General features: G+C 41.3%; 1 protein-coding gene across 2 annotated transcripts; it reads right to left on the bottom strand.

Moving 5' to 3' along the window:
• Positions 1-5,829: 5,829 nt before the first annotated feature.
• On the bottom strand, positions 5,830-17,531 carry tcea2 (transcription elongation factor A (SII), 2). Of its 2 annotated transcripts, none has more exons than XM_049580421.1 (10): positions 17,243-17,531; positions 13,332-13,394; positions 12,911-13,016; positions 12,255-12,348; positions 11,899-12,071; positions 11,064-11,120; positions 10,536-10,690; positions 10,247-10,393; positions 9,404-9,475; positions 5,830-6,340 (listed from the first exon to the last, which is right to left on the bottom strand). In XM_049580421.1, exons 1-10 carry the CDS (start codon positions 17,309-17,311, stop codon positions 6,332-6,334), a joined length of 945 nt encoding a protein of 314 aa, XP_049436378.1. In that variant the 5' UTR covers positions 17,312-17,531; the 3' UTR covers positions 5,830-6,331. The 2 variants fall into 2 exon arrangements, with proteins under 2 accessions (XP_049436378.1, XP_049436380.1); XM_049580423.1 differs by having other exon boundaries at positions 5,831-6,340; positions 11,899-12,068; positions 17,243-17,529.
• Between the last annotated feature and the right edge of the window lie 4,590 nt (positions 17,532-22,121).

Genomic DNA, 22,121 nt, shown 5'->3' with positions numbered 1-22,121 from the left:
GTGAGTAGTGGCGAAATACCTCGATAGCATCGTTAATGTGGTCTGTAGGATCTGTAGCGGTCGCCATTGTTGCTATCCTCACCAGTTACCCACCGGCGTACAGCTTGACATCAGCGTGGCACTGATTGGCTAATCGCTAGACCCGCCCCCACCCCCGGTGTTCATTGGTCCGTCCATCGTTTGGACAAGATAAATCGCAAATTCATAGCAGTATGCCAGACCAGAGATGCAAGCCTTCTCAGTTGAGTGGGCGGGGTCTATGGTCTGGAACCAGGCTAGCTCAACTCTGCAAGTTATGTGTTCTGTTGAGAGAAGCAGGGTGACACTAACTTACAGGTCAGCCAACAAAAACATTCATCCCTGCAGCACCCAATATCCTCATGCTAAAACTGATTACTGACCGTAAATCCAAATTTTTAAGCTGATATTAAAAAAAAAAAAAAAAAAGCTTTCTTTTGGGGGTGGTCATTCCCCTGACTCCACTCGGGGGTTCACATCTTTGTCACCTTTTTCACCCCCAGTATCAACTGGTGAACGCAGGCTTTATGAAAAATAAAGTTCCAAATGTATAATCAATCAATCAATCAATCAATCAATTTTATTTATAAAGCCCAATATCACAAATCACAATTTGCCTCACAGGGCTTTACAGCATACGACATCCCTCTGTCCTTATGACCCTCACAGCGGATCAGGAAAAACTCCCCAAAAAAACCCTTTAACGGGCAAAAAAAAAAAACGGTAGAAACCTCAGGAAGAGCAACTGAGGAGGGATCCCTCTTCCAGGACGGACAGACGTGCAATAGATGTCGTACAGAACAGATCAACATGATAAATTAACAGTAATCCACATGACACAATGAGACAGAGAGAGAGAGAGAGAGAGAGAGAGAGAGAGAGAGATGCAGGTAATGACAGTAGCTTACAACAACATTATTGAAAGTAATAATATTATAGTTATAGTTCTGGTTACTGCGGTACAATATGTTGAAAGTATGTATTAATATCTGGCAGTATACATGTGTGACAATAGTCATATGTGCAATAGAAGTATGACTAATGATAACAGCAGCAGCAGGAGGCATCTGGCAGGACCACGGCAGCAGCACAACCACACACGTCACGCTGTCCAGGCACCACTGTGATATGAGTTAATCTGAGAGACAGTGGAGCACAAAGGCTCCGGAGAAGAAGCCGAGTTAGTGACATCCAGAATGGCCGAGTTAGCAAGATGCAGTAATAGAATACCAGAGAGAGAGAAGGAGAGAAGGTGCCCGGTGTATTATAGGGGGGTCCTCCGGCAGACTAGGCCTAAGTCAGCCTAACTAGGGGCTGGTACAGGGCAAGCCTGAGCCAGCCCTAACTATAAGCTTTATCAAAGAGGAAAGTCTTAAGTCTAGTCTTAAATGTGGAGACGGTGTCTGCCTCCCGGACCGTAACAGGAAGATGATTCCACAGGAGAGGAGCCTGATAGCTGAAGGCTCTGGCTCCTGATCTACTTTTGGAGACTTTAGGGACCACGAGTAACCCTGCGTTCTCAGAGCGCAGTGTTCTGGTGGGATAATATGGCACTATGAGCTCTCTAAGATATGACGGAGCTTGACCATTTAGAGCTTTATAAGTTAACAGTAGGATTTTAAATTCAATTCTGGATTTCACAGGGAGCCAGTGCAGAGAAGCTAAAACAGGAGAAATATGATCTTGTTTCTTAGTTCCTGTTAGTACACGTGCTGCTGCATTCTGAATTAGCTGGAGAGTTTTTAAGGACTTACTAGAGCTACCTGATAACAGAGAGTTACAGTAATCCAGCCTTGAGGTAACAAAAGCGTGGACCAATTTTTTCTGCATCTTTTTGGGTCAGGATAGGCCTAATTTTAGCAATATTACGCAGATGAGAAAATGCAGTCCGTGAGGTTTGTTTTAAATGAGAATTAAAAGAGAAATATTGATCAAATGTTACTCTGAGGTTTCTTACGGTAGTGCTAGAGGCCAGAGCAATGCCATCTAGAGAAACTGTGTCATCAGATAAAGAGTCTCTGAGTTGTTTGGGGCCAAGAACAATAACTTCAGATGCATGCATGATAAAGGAATATTTGCTTGCATTAACAGAGCAGGAGATTTCAATCAACAACTGCTCATAAACCCAATCAAACTAACTTTTACTGAAACACCTTAAGTCTTTTTTTCCCTCCATATAAGGTAATAATTACACAGCTCTTTCAAGGAAACTTCTGTTTAGCTCCAGTGTTTGCTAACATTAGCGCTAAGCTAACATAGCTTAGCTAGCAACAGTGACTACTTTTGGTAGCAGCTATTTTCTGTATTCTAGTCTTAGCAAGTATTCTTTTTATCAGTTCTGATCAAACACTGTATAATAAAGATGACATAATGAATACGACATGACAGCTCCCCAAAAGTGAAGCCGAAACATCTGGATCGCCCCCTGGTGGCTGGCTGCAGTATAAGTCATAAACCCCACCCCCTACATGTTAGCGGATTTTTCCCAAAGATGGTTTCTGTCATTTTAGGTAGATCTTATCACACTGATGTTTGTTCAAGAATTCATTTTTCCTGACAAGTTTGGTTTTAATTAGTTATTTGATGCTATAAAAAAAAACGGTTGATTTCATGATTGACAGCTGGGTGTGCCAATCAGTGTGTCCGCAGTCAATGGTGCTGCTGGTGACTGGTTGGATGGGTGCATGGATGAGAACTGGATACTTCTCAGGTCACTACCGTGCAGACTCTGGCTCCAAATGACGTCACTTATGTGGGATATTTAAGCTTCATTTTTGTACAGTGGAAGCGGAGACGCGGGGTGCATCTTGATATACAGTACAGGCCAAAAGTTTGGACACACCTTCTCATTCAATGCGTTTCCTTTATTTTCATGACTATTTACATTGTAGATTCTCACTGAAGGCATCAAAACTATGAATGAACACATGTGGAGTTATGTACTTAACAAAAAAAGGTGAAATAACTGAAAACATGTTTTATATTCTAGTTTCTTCAAAATAGCCACCCTTTGCTCTGATTACTGCTTTGCACACTCTTGGCATTCTCTCCATGAGCTTCAAGAGGTAGTCACCTGAAATGGTTTCCACTTCACAGGTGTGCCTTATCAGGGTTAATTAGTGGAATTTCTTGCTTTATCAATAATACACAGCCGACAGCCCTATTGGACAACTGTTAAAATTCATATTATGGCAAGAACCAATCAGCTAACTAAAGAAAAACGTGGCCATCATTACTTTAAGAAATGAAGGTCAGTCAGTCGGGAAAATTGCAAAAACTTTAAATGTGTCCCCAAGTGGAGTCAAAAACCATCAAGCGCTACAACGAAACTGGCACACATGAGGACCGACCCAGGAAAGGAAGACCAAGAGTCACCTCTGCTTCTGAGGATAAGTTCATCCGAGTCACCAGCCTCAGAAATGGCAAGTTAACAGCAGCTCAGATCAGAGACCAGATGAATGGCACACAGAGTTCTAGCAGCAGACCCATCTCTAGAACAACTGTTAAGAGGAGACTGCGCCAATCAGGCCTTCATGGTCAAATAGCTGCTAGGAAACCACTGCTAAGGAGAGGCAACAAGCAGAAGAGATTTGTTTGGGCCAAGAAACACAAGGAATGGACATTAGACCAGTGGAAATCTGTGCTTTGGTCTGATGAGTCCAAATTTGAGATCTTTGGTTCCAACCGCCGTGTCTTTGTGAGACGCAGAAAAGGTGAACGGATGGATTCCACATGCCTGGTTCCCACTGTGAAGCATGGAGGAGGAGGTGTGATGGTGTGGGGGTGTTTTGCTGGTGACACTGTTGGGGATTTATTCAAAATTGAAGGCACACTGAACCAGCATGGCTACCACAGCATCCTGCAGCGACATGCCATCCCATCCGGTTTGCGTTTAGTTGGACGATCATTTATTTTTCAACAGGACAATGACCCCAAACACACCTCCAGGCTGTGTAAGGGCTATTTGACCAAGAAGGAGAGTGATGGAGTGCTGCGGCAGATGACCTGGCCTCCACAGTCACCGGACCTGAACCCAATGGAGATGGTTTGGGGTGAGCTGGACCGCAGAGTGAAGGCAAAGGGGCCAACAAGTGCTAAACACCTCTGGGAACTCCTTCAAGACTGTTGGAAAACCATTTCAGGTGACTACCTCTTGAAGCTCATGGAGAGAATGCCAAGAGTGTGCAAAGCAGTAATCAGAGCAAAGGGTGGCTATTTTGAAGAAACTAGAATATAAAACATGTTTTCAGTTATTTCACCTTTTTTGTTAAGTACATAACTCCACATGTGTTCATTCATAGTTTTGATGCCTTCAGTGAGAATCTACAATGTAAATAGTCATGAAAATAAAGAAAACGCATTGAATGAGAAGGTGTGTCCAAACTTTTGGCCTGTACTGTACAGTCTAGGCTGCTTTAATTTGCCTCCACTTTGTCTCTCACATGTGATTCTTCATGCTGCAAATCACATTTGGTGAAAATCACAAATAAGAGAGAATCAACATGATCAGTTTGTGACCTGTTGGCTGGTTCACTCAGTAACCACCTCTGTATCTGATCCAGCTGCTCTGCATCCTGTCAGATCCACATGACTTCAGTCTGGTTTCCATCCAGGAGGAGGACACCTAACAGGAGCTGGTGACTCTCCACCGTCCTCCCTCTGTCCCCCCCGTCCCTCCCTCTGTCTCCCATGCTCATGTATGGAAAGAGCTCAGCGGTGTTTCCACAACAAACACAACAGGAGCTTTCTCTGCTCTGCTTTCTCACCACTTTCATCACCTCTGTCAGCGGCTCGCAGCACCACAGTCACGACTCGGGTTTACACTTTGGTCAGTTGTGATTTACTTCAGTTATTTTTACATGGAAATCTGGTTCAGTCAAAGGAACTCAGAGTGAATACAGGTGACACACACCTCTGTCATGAGGAGGAATTTATATTTTTTCTAACAGTTTGACTCTTAATAAGAGCTGAATGTGTCTGTATACAACCTTTAAACTGTCTGTGATGGTGCTGGAATATTCCACATCATAAATTAATCTTCCAGGGCGCCCACTGACTCACCTGGTGGAGCAGGTGCCCCATGTACTGAGGTTGTGTCCTTGCTGCATCGGCTGTAGGTCCAGTTCCAATCCATAGCCCCTTGTTGCAGGTCATTTCCCCTGTCTAAATAAAGTTTATATTGTTTTCAATGTTTTATTCATCCACACCGAGCCACTTCCACCAGTGCGCCTCCAGATAATAACATCCCCAAAGGTTTTCTGTCTTATGTCATCTTGGTGATGTTGTTGAATGTGTTAGCATGTTGGATGTGTCTCCACTTATATCCCTACAACTGTGGAGCAATACCAACACACCATCTTCGTCATATGCACAGCTCTCTTTCTGTTGCTGCTGTAGCTGACGGGGAACATGCAGGTGGGATTCCAGCTTCGGTGCTTCATTAGTGCTCATCATAGTGCGACTGACTAACTCGCCACTCAGCTTGTGCTAACCTCAGCAATTGGATCCTTTGTTGAGGGATGGAAATTATTTTATTGGTTCTTGATAATTTTTTGGGGGGAGGCCTACACAGGTTCTCAGGACATGGACACCATGATGAGTACGATCTATGCATAGTTGGACAACCTGGTGAAGTTTGAGTCATCTCACGGCGTCAATAACGTCCTGGATGCTGAGTTCGTCCCAAAGTCTGACCATACGGAGACTCATTCTTATTATGGAGAGCTTTCTGCTTTACACCTACAGACCTTTGATCGACACGCCCGACCAACGTTACTTTAGTTCCATCACATATCAACAATGCAAAAAGAGCAGGCGCTCCAGGAACTACACAGTGCCAGATGTTTAGCCAACTATTAAACCAAACCAGTGAGAAAGAAAAGAAGAGACCGCAGTGACGTGTTCTTAATCCAAGAGCAACTTTAATAGAAATGTTAAAGGCAAAATATTGTGGCAGCACAACATGGCAAAGAAAGGCACATCTGCTGTTTCCACAAGGCCTACATGTGATTTCAATCTGGCTCCAAGCTTCATCTAACGTCAGAAATAAACTCTAAGTGCTCCGTACAAAACAAATGAACCAATAGACAACATGAAACTGGCAGATTCTTCTCTAAATATATTACAGCTTTTACTTATATATATATATATATATATATATGTATAAAAAGAAATTATACAAAACAAAAAAACTAAATGTATTTTTTAAATCCAAAATTAATTTGGTTTAGTCAGTTTGCCTCATGATAACACACACACACACACACACACACACACACACACACACACACACACACACACACACACATCCTCTTCAACAGAACTGCAAGAAAAACAGAAGAAAAATTATGATTAACGATGAAATAACTCTCAGTTTATAATTACAGCTCAGTCTGCAGTGATGTCACATGACAGTTTTCAAGAGTTAGAGTCTTTTTTCTTTGGTGTAACTTTTCCTTGAATGCTGACACTTATCTCGAGCTGCTGAAACTCTGTCCTGCCCTCCTCACATCAGGTTCTCTGGGCGATTCATAATGACCCTTAATCCAAACGTGTTGAACACATTTTTTTCCTCAAAACAAATGCAAACCCCAACTTTATTAAAATATTTTAAATCCTGCATCTTTAACATTCATGTTTTCTTGCTAACCATCTTCTCCTCTGCCTTCGTTGCCACTTTACCGCCGCCAACGCCAGTGTGCTTGTACATGCGTGCTATAAATGCACATGCATGTTTCAAACAAACCTACTCAAACATGCTTCATAGTGCTACTAGTGATCAAAAACTCTACAGAATAAGGTTCAGAGCAAGGGTTGACAAACTTTACTATCAAAAGAGCCATTTTTGACCAAAACAAAAAAAGAAAAAATTATTTGTCTGAAGCAAGACATTGCTAGTGATGTTTTTAGAAGAAAAGGCGCCAGGCGAGACGTATGACGCACATTTTAGTTGATGAAATGTCAAAACAGTTTTTTAAATCTGTGTATAGGCTACACATTTTTACAGTTGTAGAATGTAAGAATCACTTTAGGCCTACAACAATTGATGAAAATTAAAATGTAAAACACTGTTGGTTGGATGGTTTAGAAAGTCCTTGTTTGAGCAAAGCAGCGGAGCTTTGATTTTATCTTTCATTTTAATGAGTTATGCAACACTGGATACATTTAGTTTAAGGTCCCGTTTATACGACAATGATTTCAACTGAAAATGGTAAACTTCAGTCACGTTTTGGCTGATCGTTGACACGACAGCGGCATTTTGGGTGCCGGATGTGGAAATGCAACGTTTTGAAAACGGGTTCCAGAGTGCAATTTTTTGGAAATAACATCATCTCTGTTATGTAAACTTGCAATATGCAGTTCCTCTGAAAACAGAGACTTTTCGCACATGTGCATTACGGTTCCAGTCACTAGGCATGTGCAAGAAAGTTGACCATCACAACAACAATGCCGAGCTAAGTTTGTGCTGCTCACCCTGTTGATTTGAAGGGAAGTGTAGATCTGTTACTGTAGCAACTCCACCTCGTTGTCCATCCAGACAAGTTATCTGTGCATGCTTTCCCCACTGTGTCTTTGTTTTGGTTTGTAATCACCGCATTGTCGAGGAAGGCGCTTCAGCGCAGGCGGATGGCGTCATGCCGTAGTGTTGCTTTGCAAATTTACACTGGCACCCATTGGCCTGGCGTGCATACTACAGCGTTTCCAGTGGATTTTGCGGCTCCGTGTGAACGGGGATCATTTCAACAACGTCGTCATATAAACGCAGAAGTTTTTAAAACACAAAGGACAGACTTTTCCGTTTTTAGAGAAACAGTTGTCGTCTAAACAGGGCATAAGACTACAGTCATTAATACAGTTGATTTTAAGCTCTTTTGAGATTTTGAGGTTTTTTTGAGTGCACAGTTTTGCTTTTACAGGACATTTTCTGTTTGGTTGAGTCTCTCAGCTCTCATCAGCCTACTGTCAGTAGCTGCAGTGGTTAAATTCGTAGCAGATTAAACAACATGGCTCTGCGCACTTGAATCTTTACATACATTACCATGAACCTGCTTGTTAATGAGCTTCAAACCTTCTAAAATGTGAACTTTCCCATCCATCCATTATTAAAAAAAAACATTGATACTGTGTTTGTATCAGCTCCTCATTAAAGCTAAAACAAAGTTATACTGAGTTTAACTTTGAACACAAGAGTTTTCACTCAGGAATCAAGCATGTTTAACATGTCTTCATCTGATGTTTTATGTGTCAGTTTTTGTAAGAATGTTCTAAAATTCAGTCACATTTGGTGTCTCTGGAAAGTTAAACTAAACTTTTAAACCTTCTTTGCAAAGATTCCCGAGGTCAAAGAGGTCAGAAATCTTACTGCAGCTTTAATAAATGGATATATTTCTGTTTAAAGTGTCGGAGCCTCCCGCTGTGTTTCAGATCCTCAAAGTGCTGAAACAACAACACACAAACTTCCCACAAACCATCAGCTTCTCAAATTGGTGGCTTCACCTTGACCTAGAGCCAGGAGCTAAATACGGGAGGGGGGAGGGGCCGGAAAAACTACGAGCGGAGGGAGGAAGGAGGAAATGTGGAGAGGAAAGGTGAGGACTGAGATGGAGGGAGGAGGGTGAAAAGGACAGCAGGAAGGCATGGGATGTAAACAAGAGGGGGAGGGAGGGCGAAATCTGAGGAGAGGGGGAGAAGACAGGAGATGACGAGGAGGAGGAGTGAAGAGGGAAGAGAAGAAAGTGAGACAAAACAAAATGAGAGTAAAGTAGAAAAAGTTTAAAGAAGAGAAACAGGTGGGAGGAAGAGTGAGGAGGGCGTACGGTGAATGAAAGCAGCTCTGACTGAAGGTGAGCAGACTCAGAGGAGAAACAAGCGTCTGGTCTCTGCTGCCATCTTGTGGTGGGAGTCTGTTAGAGACGCTCAATCACTCAGCCTTTATTACACTAACAGATGTGCTGTAATGTGAAGCCACTTAACTCGACCTGCCTCGTGCTCTTCTTCTGCAGTAAATCATTTCCTGTATGTCCCAGAGTGCTTTTCAACATCTAAGTGTTTCACATTTTATAAGTTAAGTCTGCATATTTTATTATGACTAATAGATTTGATATTCACTTTGGGATGCAACGTTTACACCAGTGTTGTATAGAGAGTGAGTTTATTTACTTTTTTATTTCATATTTCTGTTGGTTTTAGAGGTAGGTTCACTTGTTTATCAAAAGGTAATAAGTAATTAATTCAGGTCGCCCATGTTTCTAGTATTTTTCCCTGTTAAAAAGATTTTTTTGGGGGGGAGTCAGGGTTAATTCTGTTCTGATGTGTTTCATTTTCTTTTCTTAAAAAAAACAAGAAGAACCAGTAAGAGTAGTCGTAGTGTTTATTGTTTGTTTACCTTCCATCGGTGGCCGCAGCTGTTACACACCACAAAGGTCGTCATGGGCTCATCAGCGCTGCGGATCTGCACCTGAAACACACAAAACAGCACAGTGCAGCTTTTACGTTAAAACTGTGTCCAAACAGTTCTCTAAAGCCCTTTTTAGACAGGAGTTATACAAATTTGCAGGAAAGCCCAATCAGTAATTTTCAGCATTGGCAGTATAAAAACAAAATCGGAGAGTGCAACAAAATGCCGCCTGCCTACTTTTGTTTATACAGAATGTGCCTTTTTCGGGGCAATGGGGGGCGTGAGCAAGTAACAAAACGTGTAGCTCAGCGTGTGACGTAAACAGTGACGTGGGACAGAAGCCGCGGCTGGTCAGTCCTTCGGTGATTCTCTCGTAAGTCGGCCCGTTCTTCACCGTCCCCGTCATCTGACGGTTAATGGCCTCTTCATTTGCGAGGACAAGGAGGGCGCACAATTCCTTGTCTCCCCAGTTGCTCATCTTTACAGTGTCTGTCAGGTTTGTGTTTCCCTCTTGCTACTAGCTGCTCGGTAATTCCTGCTATCAGCTGTTTTCTGTTTGTCCACCGGCAGTGGCTCGCACGTGCGGCATCATCAACAGCTCCTCCCACAAGTCATCAATAGCCCCTCCCGTGACGGAAGGGCGCCTCGTTCTGTTTAAACTAAAAGGATTCCGCCAATATGTCTACCCTACGAGGCGGAAAATTGGGCACCTCGGATCAACTCACCAATCCGGCTTTGTGTGTCTAAACACTCGCAGCTGGCCGGCAAAACGGCCCAACATTTGCGGAAAATCTGGCAGTGTAAAAGGGGCTTCAGTGTGTGTGATGGTACCTGTGTGTACGAGCAGCTCTTTCCGTGACACTTGTTGCAGATGAACATGTCCGTCTCAGTTCCCCCGACCTTCGACAGCTGATGTTCTCTGATGGACTCTTTAGTCAGAGCCTCTCTCATCTGCTTCAGCTCTGCACTCGCCATCTCCTGCACACACACATTTGTATTGTAAAAACCTTCCCTGACGCCTCGCCCTAAACTTCCTTTAATCCTACTTTCAACATAACCAAGCCTTAACATTAAACAGCGCCTTGAGGAGCAGAGGATGAGACTAAATGTTGGCACTGACCTCAGAGGTCATGGAAGCGATGCGCTGAGCCGAGATGTTTCCACAGAGGACGTTGCGCCGCAGGTCGGGATTCTTCTGGTCCTTGAGGTTGGAGATTCGGCTTCGTAGACGAGATTTATATTTTATATCCGTCGACTTAAACTCCTGGAAGATCTGTGGGCACGATGAGCAGTCAAGGACTAAAACACTGGGATGGTTACATACAGTATGTATCCAACACATATTAAAACATGAAATGGAGACAATTTAAACTGTGTCCAAGTGTACAATGCTTTGAAGATGTAGTTTGTAATGCATTGCACAGAGAGGTGTTTCTGTTATTCAGCCTGCTCTCACTGATACGAATGTGGTGGACAAACAGCTGAGCAGACAGAGTCACACTGTGAACACACTGCAGCTCAAGTGTTTATCTACCAGAGTGAAACACACCCCGTCAGTACACTCAGATTCAGAGCTCTCATTCAGGTGTCAAATCCAGCTCTGTTGGTTCATGTGTATTTAGAAGTTGTTGTTGACACAAAAGGATATCCTCTTCAATTTGTGCTGCAAGGTGCTCGCAGTCCACTGCCATCGTCTTGTGGTCGTCTGTAAGAAACACAAACACAAAGTTATACAAAACTACAAAGCAACATGAGCAGTATTGTGAAAAAAAGGTTCTTTTTTGATGATACTCTAAACCAGTGGTTCTCAAATGATGTGAGAGTTATGAATATTTTTTTTTAAAATCAGTATGTTGTAAATTTCAATAGAAGAGGCAAACTCTACCTAAAAAAAAAAAAAAAATTTAATTAAATTTAAAACCTTCAAAGAGACTTGATGATGGTGTTATTGGTGCTTTCATGTAATTTTAAAAAGTTTAAATGAATTTTTGAATCATTTTGTTAATAAATATTTCATTAATGACAGCTGGTTATCAATTGTTATTTGATATTTGTAAATAAAAACATTTATGTCGCGATCAGACTGATAACACACTCAAGGAACACTTACTATGTTTTGTTTCCAGAGCTTTTTAACATCATCACATGGCCCTCTTCAGCAAACATACACTCTTTGACAGACCATTCATTGTCATGTGAACACAGCTCTATATTTAGGTCACATGACGACACCTGAGTGAGCTCTGTGGTCTGCTGAAGAAGACCACAAAATACAGTCGAAAGCTCTGCACACAAAAGCTAGTAAGTGCACAGCTACTAAATGGATGTTGAGGTTTGATTGTTTGTTTTTTTTAATTTCTACCCTGTCAGATTTTCATGAATATTTTTAATATGATTTTTTGATGTTATAAGACGCACAGTAGATGACTCTGTGGCAGACACCTCTGGATGATGAAAACATGTGTTGGTGATAAATGTCTCACCGTCAGTCTGCAGCGCCGCCACCAGCAGCTCTCGACACTTGTTCCGCACACTGTCGGTGGTGACGGGGGCGGGGGGGAAAGAGGTGATCCGAGGAGGAAGGGTTGTAGTAGTGGGGGAGGTGGGTGTAGTTGGGGTGGTAGGGGTGGTGGGAGGCTCCCCAGACTTCTTACTGCTGAGTCAAGAGAAGATGATAAAAGAAGTGTAGCAGGGTGTGGAGTGAACGAAACACCACATGATTCCACTTTAAATCCTCTTCTGTCAATAAACATGCCATGAAACAGTGACAGTGACATCATCATCATCCAACAGGTGGTGCAGGTGTAACCGAAAGTGACGTCATCATTGTGCGACAGACCTTTTCTCGCTGCTGCCGGAGTCCTTGGAGGTGGACGATGACCTCACAGGAGAGCCGTCCTTCTTCTTCTCCTCAGACTTCCCCTCTGAACCGTCTGCAGGACGAGACACAAAAAACACTGACGATAAGAAGCTGTAAGGACACACACGCAGCAGACGGTGAGGTCACGATTTTTTACGTTTGATATCAGTATCCAGTAACCATCATGACTTTAACCCTGTCCTCACCCTCAGAGGCTAAAACTCTTATGTGTTTACACCAAAGACGATATGAATTTTCGCGTTGCGTTACTCATGTGAGTTTGAATGCTAGAATATTTTGTGTTGACTCGTTTCATACACGTAAAATCGCTGAATCTATGCATGAACTTCTCCTGGTATGTCCTCAGCCTCATATGTCACCAGAGGATCTTAATGCTGATTGGCTAACGCAGCATGAGTCGGATTTTTCAACTCTCGCTAACAAATATATGACTTGAAGTCACGCTAGCCACTTCATTCCCGCCACTTAATTCACGTCTAATCGCTTCTTTACATTGACTTTACATGTTACTCACTCATGCTAAGTGTTTTGCACTCGTGCCCGGTGTGAACACGACATAACGAGTCGTCACAAAGACAGAGGTAGAGGAGCACACATCACACACCCTCACTCACCCAGCAGTTTCTTCCAGGACTTGATGAGAGCTTTTGCCAAAGTCTGAACTTCTTCCTCTGAACTGTGTTTCCTCACTGCGTTCACCGACATCCCGACTCTGGTCGACTACACACACAGAACAACAGAGACAAGTAGAGAGAAGAAAAAGTAAGTACACAAGTTCTCCAATATTTTCTGGGATAATCAGCCCAGATAAAATACAATATTTAAACTTGACCTGAAATTAAAATGTTTTTCCTCTACTAAATCAATGAATAGAACCTTGGTGTGATTCTCTGTAGACTATACAGAGCAGTTACGTTCTTCAGTTTGTCACCACGGACATTGACAGTGCATCTCTAGGTAACACCGGCTCCCACCATGTCTCATCTTGGGTCAGTTGCGTCTGACGTTAGGTGCACTTGGCGGTGGATAAATTACCTGCAGGGTTTCCAGAGACATCTTGATGTTCTTCAGTTCCCTCAGCAGGTCCAGAGCTCCGTCCTGTCGACACAACAATGAACAGAAACCCAGTAAACACCTCAGAGAGTGAGCTGTCTGTTAAACAGGAATGACAAAGCGTCTGTCTCTGTCAAATCTGTGTTTAATGAACACAAAGTGACTGATTTGTTTCAGCAGACATCATTCATTTAACCAATAAAGCCAAGGTGGCCTTTTGTACTGAATGTGAAGATTCATGGTTTCTTCCCAAGTGTCCCACCCACAGCTGAGCAGCTGTCACCCACACACAACTCTTCAATGTAGACTAAAGGTTACACAGAGACTGATGGACCCATGAGATTGAATTCAGCTTTCTGTGGGTGGAGCTGTTGCTCATTGTTTTTCAGGAGATTTAAATTTACTGACTTTCATTTGTCACTAGTTAAGGACAAGGCGTATCCATACAGGACACAAGAAAGTCCATATCTGGGCAAATTAAACTGATCCAACAGCAGCTGGTGCACAGCAATGCAGGCTGGAGAAAACGGGGACACATACAGACGATGCCGTACATCGTTAAAACAGGAAAGAGTGCAAGATTCAGACAGAAGAAAACAACAGGTAAAGACAGAGGACGGGACAGTGAGTTATTCTTTCCCAAATGAGCCTCTTCTGCAGGGAAGAAAAGCTGGACGTGCTCTCACTCTGCCACATGAGCAACACAGAGACAAGAAGACATACACAGATCTGGTACTAAAAGGCGGAGCTGTGAACACTGCAGTCTGATTGGTCAGTAGAGGACGGTCACTCTGCTCAGGGCTGAGTTGTGTCTGGTTTTGAGGCTCATGTAACCACTGTTCATACTGTGGAGAGTTTTATTAGTAAACTGTAACTATAAAATGAAAGGATGTTTGAGAAAAAATAACTTCATTCACTGGGCCGACTGCCGGCGACTTTTAAGGTGGAACGTTAACTTGTAATGTTACTCAATGCATGAGTTCATCAGCACACCTTAAATTTCACTGTGACATCTAAAGCATTTAAAAATATATATCTTAACTTGGACCATATCATGTGATCTGCATGTACTCCAATCCTCACTTAGAGGGAATTTAAACAAAAGCATCATGGAGCACCGTCACTGTGGGCTGCGGCAACACTAACCCCCTGAGCTTGTCTAGAGACTCTCACTGCAGCCTCTTCTAGTTTGTTCTGAAAATGTCGGCATGCAGCCTCGTTCTGTGGACGATAAACCAGGCGCAGACTTCCATCTGTGTCACCGCCTGCGTTAAAGAACGAAGAACGAGCTAACACTGTGAGGCTAGACTCACAAGTCAGTCTTTAGATGCTTTGCTTAACTAAAGGCGGAGATCTCTGATTGTCTGGTGGCGAGAGCACCACAAGATAACTCACCTATGGCTAAGCCCCGCCCTCAAATGCGATGAGCCAATCACAGTGCGTATAGCCATTCCCATACACTGGGACATTCTCTGCCTGGACGTCCATTGAAATGCATTACAGAAAGTCAGTTTGTTCAGTTTTATGAGCTTTTTCTGAGATTTGAAGTTTAAAAATGGTCAAACGGTGTGCATGGGGTACATGCAACTCTGACACAAGGTATCCTGAGAGGCTGGGCGACCAGGTGTATTTTTACACTTTCCTAAACCACATAAAGTGTTTGAGGCAACATATTGTCACTTTGCTGGAAAGAAATATAAAGTTATCTTTAACATCTCTAGCTAACGTTAGCTAAAGTTAGCCTAACGTTAGCTCCTAGCTGCGTTGTTCATCACGTCACCTTGTTTGCTGGGAGTTCATTAGCCTATTTTGTTCTAGTTTTGTACTTTGGTGATCGTACATCATTGTTAGCTGTTGTCCAAAGGGCTCTAGTTAAGCTAACGTTAACTTCTGGAGCTTAGCTTCATTAACTTATCTGTAATGGCAGAGATAACAAAGGTTGGCAAACGTTATGCTGAATGATTCAGTGTAAATACTGTAGCACCAAACTAACGGAGAGACACTCTTGGTAAAGATGGTAAAAAGGCCGTTATCCTTTTCTCATATTCTGAGCCAAAAACCTTAACTTCAGTGGCACTTTAACTTGTTGTCTTTGATGGTGACGGCAACCAGATGCGGTTCACAAGCGTACACTGTGACCTGTAAATTTTGGCTTGTAATTTAAGCTTTTCATCGACCTTCTCAACAATAAAATGATGAATATATCCCTCCAATGCGTAGTTTAGGCCCTTTTGGTTACTTCTCAATGACATCTGATCGTTATGTCTCCAAAAATCATCAATTGCCTCCTGTGAAATGCCGTGTACTGTGACACCTGCCATAGCGCCGGGCACTGAATGTTGATAGTTTGTCCGAGTGAGTGGAGGGGGCGTGGCTTAGCCATAGGTCAATTCCCTCAGGAGTTGATTGAGACTAGCGGTTGGACTCACCAGAGGATCCACTATACGATATTATCATGATACTTAAGTTACAATATAATATTATTGCGATTTTAAATGTGCTGTGATATGCTGAGTATTGCAATAAAACATATTGCGAGTTATAATACATAAACAAAATGAACTGCTTGGCAACCAGACCAGGCGTTTGTTTGTCAAAATGTGTAGCCACACTGGGCTGGTAAAAGGGACTAGGTTTTTAATTTAAGTTTTACAGTATGTGCAGAGTGTTTTCCAGTTTCACACATCTGTCCACTGGGTAAACTATTGAAATGAAAAAGAAATTAATCTTCTTTATTTTTCAATGAGAGAGATGGAGAAAGGATGGGAAAGAATAAATTTAGCAGGTAAAGAAACTTTTCAGCGAAAGAAAATAAAAATTAGTCAAAGCAGACTTTTGATATTTCTTCAAGCATGTCTGAAGAGGATATTTAAAATAGTTAGACTTTTAAATGCCAGTTATTAATCAATTAATTAATTAATTAATTAAATTCAACATAGGTAAAGTTGAAATTCATCAGGATATGAACAAAATTGCCCCAAATTTTCTGGTGTTATTAGATAGATTTTCAAGATAAAATTCTGCATGTCCCTCTTTTATTTATTGATTACAAGATCTTGATTTTGATCCTGATTTTTTTTGCTGAACTTTTGCTGAAATCCAGTTTTTCATATTGTGCACCTGCAACACGGAACAACATGCACAACAATATAAAGCTTTCCTCATTTTAATCCACAGAGATATTCATATTTTTAACTGCATCATATTTTATTTCTACATGTTCCTGTTTTATCTGATTTATTCTTTTCACAAGATTAATTGTAATTTTATTGCTTTTTACTTCTGGTTGCCACTTTTATGTACGTTTCTCTTTGTTTTTTTCTGTGTCTAAGTGCTTTTATATTATATTGTTTTACTTAGCCACACTGTAAATGAGTCTCTACCTCAATGTTTAATCAAAAGAAAGGTTGAATGAATGAATGAATGAATGAATGAATCATGTAGAAGTATGCTGTGCTCAGCTGATCAGATTGCTGGTATGAGAAATGTGAAAACTACATTTATAAATAAAAAGAAAAGAGAGATATTTTTCTGTCTTACTATCTGACTGTGCCTCAGCTCTGCACTGCAGCACTGGCTCTATGTGACTTTAATATGATGTGAATGTGTAGTTAATAATCTGCAGTGAGCTGACAGATAATTGATTCAAGGTGCGGCTCATTTAATTGGCAGCTTTTGGACCAATAGCTGAGGTGATGCGCTGCCAAACTTTTCCCCCAAATCACCAAATCCAGAAGCAGCAGCTTTTCACACACTGAGACAATCAGCAGAAACATCCTCCACACACACCAGTCACACTTTACACACACTGAGTTTCCAGAACTTTCCCTCTCTCAGCGGTTAAAGGTAGAGCTCATCACCTGATCCTGTTTTCTGCGGATGCAGCAACTCACCGTGTTCTTCTTGTGCACCATTTTATCCAGCTTTTTGGCGATGCGCTCCACTTCCTGGTTTTTAGCCATGATGAGAGCGACTTGTCTCCGTCACTTGTCCTCCTGTCCTGCGGTGAAAACCTCCATGAATGGAGGACAAACTCTCCCCGTGTCTCTGTGTCCTTGTCTTTCCGCAGTGTGTCTGTCTCCTTCTCTCCCAGCTGCTGCCTCCCTCTCGCCTGTTGTTGTGTGTCAGAGGTGCATGATGGGAGTTGTAGTCTTCTCTTTACAAAGTGCAGCCTGGGATGAAATGGAGCAGACTTTTAAAGGAGACTCAACAGTCCTGCAGCCGGAGTCAGCACTTCATTATCATTATAACCGATACTTGGAAATATTATATATTACTGGGCGGAATTAATGATGGTTGTTGCGTCATGATCCTGCAGGACTGAAGAGTTTTTGATGTGATTTTCTTATTTAACTAATTCATACAGTGTATTTATAATTTAGCCGATAAATGTGCAGTGACACTTCAGTAACGAGACAGTGTTTGCTCTCAGCATCAACACATCAACATGTCTACACACACGAGCAGCTCACTGCGCAGAAGATAACAGGAAACCATCTGGAAAGCTCGCGCTGCTCACAGTAATTAGAACAAAAGCTATCGCGAGTGACAGGGAGGGTCCGGGGGAGAGTCACGTGACCAAAAAAAAAAAACAACATGACATACTGTACCTCTCCCAGCACGTGGCAGGATGCAGGAGTCAGGTGGCAGGAGGCAGGATGCAGGAGGTGAGGGACTCTGCAGCTGCAGCAGCATCACTTCTCCCTGCTGCTGTATCTGAAGGGAACCTATGGAAAGCCCTTTGAGCATTAAATCCTTGATATCAAGCGAAAGTGTCCTCTATGGAAATACAGCAACTAGTACTAGTGGACTGCACGCGCATGAAACGGGCGGGATAATGATGAAATTCTGAGTCCTGATTGGTTTGTTTTCTTTATTTTGAACCAGAGAGCCAATTGGAAGCCTCAGCTCATGCCTCGTCATTAGCATTTGTGCAACTAGTGTGACTAGTGGGCATTTTGGCTCTCACTAGCAGTACTGGTAAACATCTTGATTTTTACTAGTACTGCTAGTAAAAACAGCCCACTAGTGTAACTAGTAGACATTTTGGCTCCTACTAGTAAGACTTTGAGCTTTACTAGTTGGGTAGGGTGACCATATTTTAATTTCCAAAAAAGAGGACACTCGCCCCGGCCACGAGATAGCCTACTTAAATGATACTCACAGTTTACTCAAAGATGCCTTTTAATTTTAATATATTTAAAGTTTATATGTATGGATAGAAAATTCAGTTATATTACAAAATAATATCTCTCAAAGACAGAACTTTAGATAGGCTTCTCAGAGGTTACGCAACCTGCTTTTATTATGCCTAAAATAATAATCTTTTTACAAGTTTCAGTTGTACAAAAATAAATATAAATGTAAAATGAATGTAAAATCTCTGGAATGAAATAATGATAGAAATAATGTCTCTTCTGTATTAGAAAAATCAACTTGTAAAATAATAGCTATCTTTTCAAGCCGTACTGGACAAATAAATAAATAATATGAAATAATGTTCTAAATAATATCTTCTGTATTAGAAAATCCAACTTTGAGCTCCCCGGCACCTTTATTAGGCACAGAATCATATGTGCCAGCTTTGCACACACACGGTTCACTCATCCTCCCATATATCCCGACCAGGTCGGGATGGTACGTTGGGAATTTTTTCTGCAGTTCATCTGTGAAGCTGCACTTGCACTTTGGCATCTTGGAAGCTTAGAATAATGCTGCACCGCTGGTATCTGCTGCTTCCTCGTTGTGAGTGTTGGAGACCCGCCGATAAGGCAGCCTCTTGGGGATTATGCACACACGCACACACACACACACACACACACACAAGGAAAACTGGACATTATCATCAATTTATAAACACCCCCCGGATGCCCCGGACAGGACGTGAAAAGTGGACATGTCCGGGCAAAAGAGGACATTTGGTCAGCCTATAGTTGGGTCCACTAGTTACTAGTTGCTGAAAAAGCGTAACTAGTACGAGGTTTTGTTCAACTAGTTCGACAAAATGTCCAACTAGTGCTGCCAAAGCCCGAACTAGTTGAGGACACTTTCCTTTGATATCAAGGATTTCTAATTAATGGCACTTGACCAGTTAACATGTAGGCATTTTTTCAGCACACTAGTTAACTAGTAAGACTTTGAGCTTTACTAGTTGGGTCCAGACATCGGCTAGTGCGCAAAAAAGCGAACTAGTTGGGACTTTGGCACTACTAGTGCGGCACTCAGCTCAACTAGTACGGCTTTTGTCTCAACTAGTCGGCCAAAAGTGTCACTCGTTGCTGAAAAAGCATAACTAGTACGAGGTTTTGTTCAACTAGTTCGACAAAATGTCCAACTAGTGCTGCCAAAGACCGAACTAGTTGAGGACACTTTCCTTTGATATCAAGGATTTCTAATTAATGGCACTTGACCAGTTAACATGTAGGCATTTTTTCAGCACACTAGTTAACTAGTAAGACTTTGAGCTTTACTAGTTGGGTCCAGACATCGGCTAGTGCGCAAAAAAGCGAACTAGTTGGGACTTTGGCACTACTAGTGCGGCACTCAGCTCAACTAGTACGGCTTTTGTCTCAACTAGTCGGCCAAAAGTGTCACTCGTTGCTGAAAAAGCATAACTAGTACGAGGTTTTGTTCAACTAGTTCGACAAAATGTCCAACTAGTGCTGCCAAAGACCGAACTAGTTGAGGACACTTTCATTTGATATCAAGGATTTCTATTTAATGCTCAAAGCGGTTTCCATATGCTACAACTACTGGTACTACAACAACAACAACAACTGCAATTACAGCTCCTACTATTAATGCTACTTTTACTACTAGTAGTACTATTACTACTACAATAATAATAATGTGTGTGTGTGTGTGTGTGTGTATATATATCTATATATATATAGATATATATATTTGCTATTATTTTTTTTACAGTCTATGGCCCCTATCCACTTTAAAGGGACAGTTCACACCAAAATGAAAATAAAAGTGTTAACTCTTATCTGTAGTGCTTTTTATCAGCCTTGCAAGATTGTAAATTATATTTTATAATCAACAAACAGCTGGCTCTATAGCTTGTTTGGAAACATGTGACTGTTATGACTTGCAAAATTCAGATGGAGGGCAGGAAGTGATAAATCCATAAACTGCTTTAATGTGAAATAGAGGAACATGACTACATAAACGGGTTGGATGAACCTGCAGACAGCAGGTATTTTCAGAAAATTGAAACTAAGGTGGGATGCAGAGGTGAGGACTCGAATCACCCTCACTCTAGTCACATTTTTGATGATTTCAGACTCAACTTGACAAAAAAAACAACAAAAAAAACAACAGCTTGCAACTCCATTCAGACTTAAACACCAATGATGTGTGACTTCACTTGAGCCTTTTGACTTAAAAATACTTGATACCTTTACCTTAATCCAAACATTAAAAATATGTCATTTACAAATGTTGCCACAAATCGTTTTTGCTGTTTCCCTTATATTTATTGATTGATAATTCCTGTTACAGGATATAAAAACCTCCCCATACACCATTAATGCGCTATCTCTACTTAAGCAGCCAGAGAAGGAGACGAGCGAGGATTATAAAACTACATACCACCTTTTATTTTTTTACATATACTTTCTTGAATATTAAGATGTGTTAATTACTTTTCCAAGAATTTTTATTATTATTATTATTATTATTATTTTTATTTTTTATATTCTAATTCCAGTGTCTGAATATTCTTAAGAATTAATGGTTAACTGTGTACTTACATTATTGTGCTATAAATGGTCAGTAGCATAAAATGGTCTCAAAATGACAATAACATTGTTTATTGCAATTATTCCTGAACATAATGTCAAATAAAAGTAGTTAATGTGACAGGCCTAGTTTTGATGTCATCACTCAAAAACTTTTTTAACTGTTTGGATACAATTTTTATGTAGGTAACTTGTATCTGTGTTCTTCTTGTTAACAGTCAATCAGATGTTTTCACGTGCAATATATCGATTGAAACACTAGATGTCAATGTTACATCTGCCCCCATGTGCAGGAGTAAGTGTAACCCCATATAGGGTATGGGAAGCATTTTATCAAACATAATTTGACATCTACAACTGTGTACAAATATGCGTCTAAGGCCCTTCTCATGTCAGCTGATGCACTAAATACATGTTATTACTTGACTTGACTTGGGACTTGAGAGCAAAGACTTAAGACTTAGTTGTGACTTGCAAAACAGTGACTTGGTCCGACCTCTGGTTGGATGTGATCTACACACAGGGATGGGAAGTATTTCTATTACTCGTATTTAAAATACGTATTTCAATTACATTTGAGTAATTTGTAATTTGTATTTGATAAGGCCGATAAAAAGCAAATGTAATTTGTAACAACATACTTTTGAGTGGAGTAATTTTGTATTTAAAACATTCAAAGTACTTTCTCCACAAATCAAAAAAAATAAAATAATAGGCTACACATTCTTATAATATTAGATGTAGCAATATTTTGTACTTAAAAAAAATATATATCTTTATGTTTTTTTATACTTGGGCCATTCAGTGTGCCCTTCACTGACCTAGTGGTCTGTTTTACTGGACTGTGCATAACACAGGAAATTGTAAGTTGTTGTGGTTGATGCTTGGGATGAGTATGCTACGAATGAATTGCCTCACGTGGGATCAATAAAGTTGCCGGAATCTAAATCTGAATCAGTTACAGTGCAGTTACTTGTGGTCTCTCATTGCAGCAAGTAAATTTTTGGTCAAGGACTTTTTGAGTTAT

Source organism: Epinephelus fuscoguttatus, linkage group LG7, assembly GCF_011397635.1.
Source record: "Epinephelus fuscoguttatus linkage group LG7, E.fuscoguttatus.final_Chr_v1".
Lineage (NCBI taxonomy): Eukaryota > Metazoa > Chordata > Actinopteri > Perciformes > Serranidae > Epinephelus > Epinephelus fuscoguttatus.
Note: the sequence above shows the minus strand (reverse complement) of the source record. Positions and strands in the feature narration are given on the sequence as shown.

Excerpts from the sequence above, each read along its gene's own strand:
- tcea2 (XM_049580421.1), bottom strand. The coding sequence starts at position 17,311 with ATGGCTAAAAACCAGGAAGTGGAGCGCATCGCCAAAAAGCTGGATAAA. Across the intron at positions 10,691-11,063 it reads TGCAGCACAAATTGAAGAGG|AGATCTTCCAGGAGTTTAAG; the intron begins ATATCCTTTTGT and ends CATCGTGCCCAC. Across the intron at positions 10,394-10,535 it reads TCGCTTCCATGACCTCTGAG|GAGATGGCGAGTGCAGAGCT; the intron begins GTCAGTGCCAAC and ends GTGTGTGTGCAG.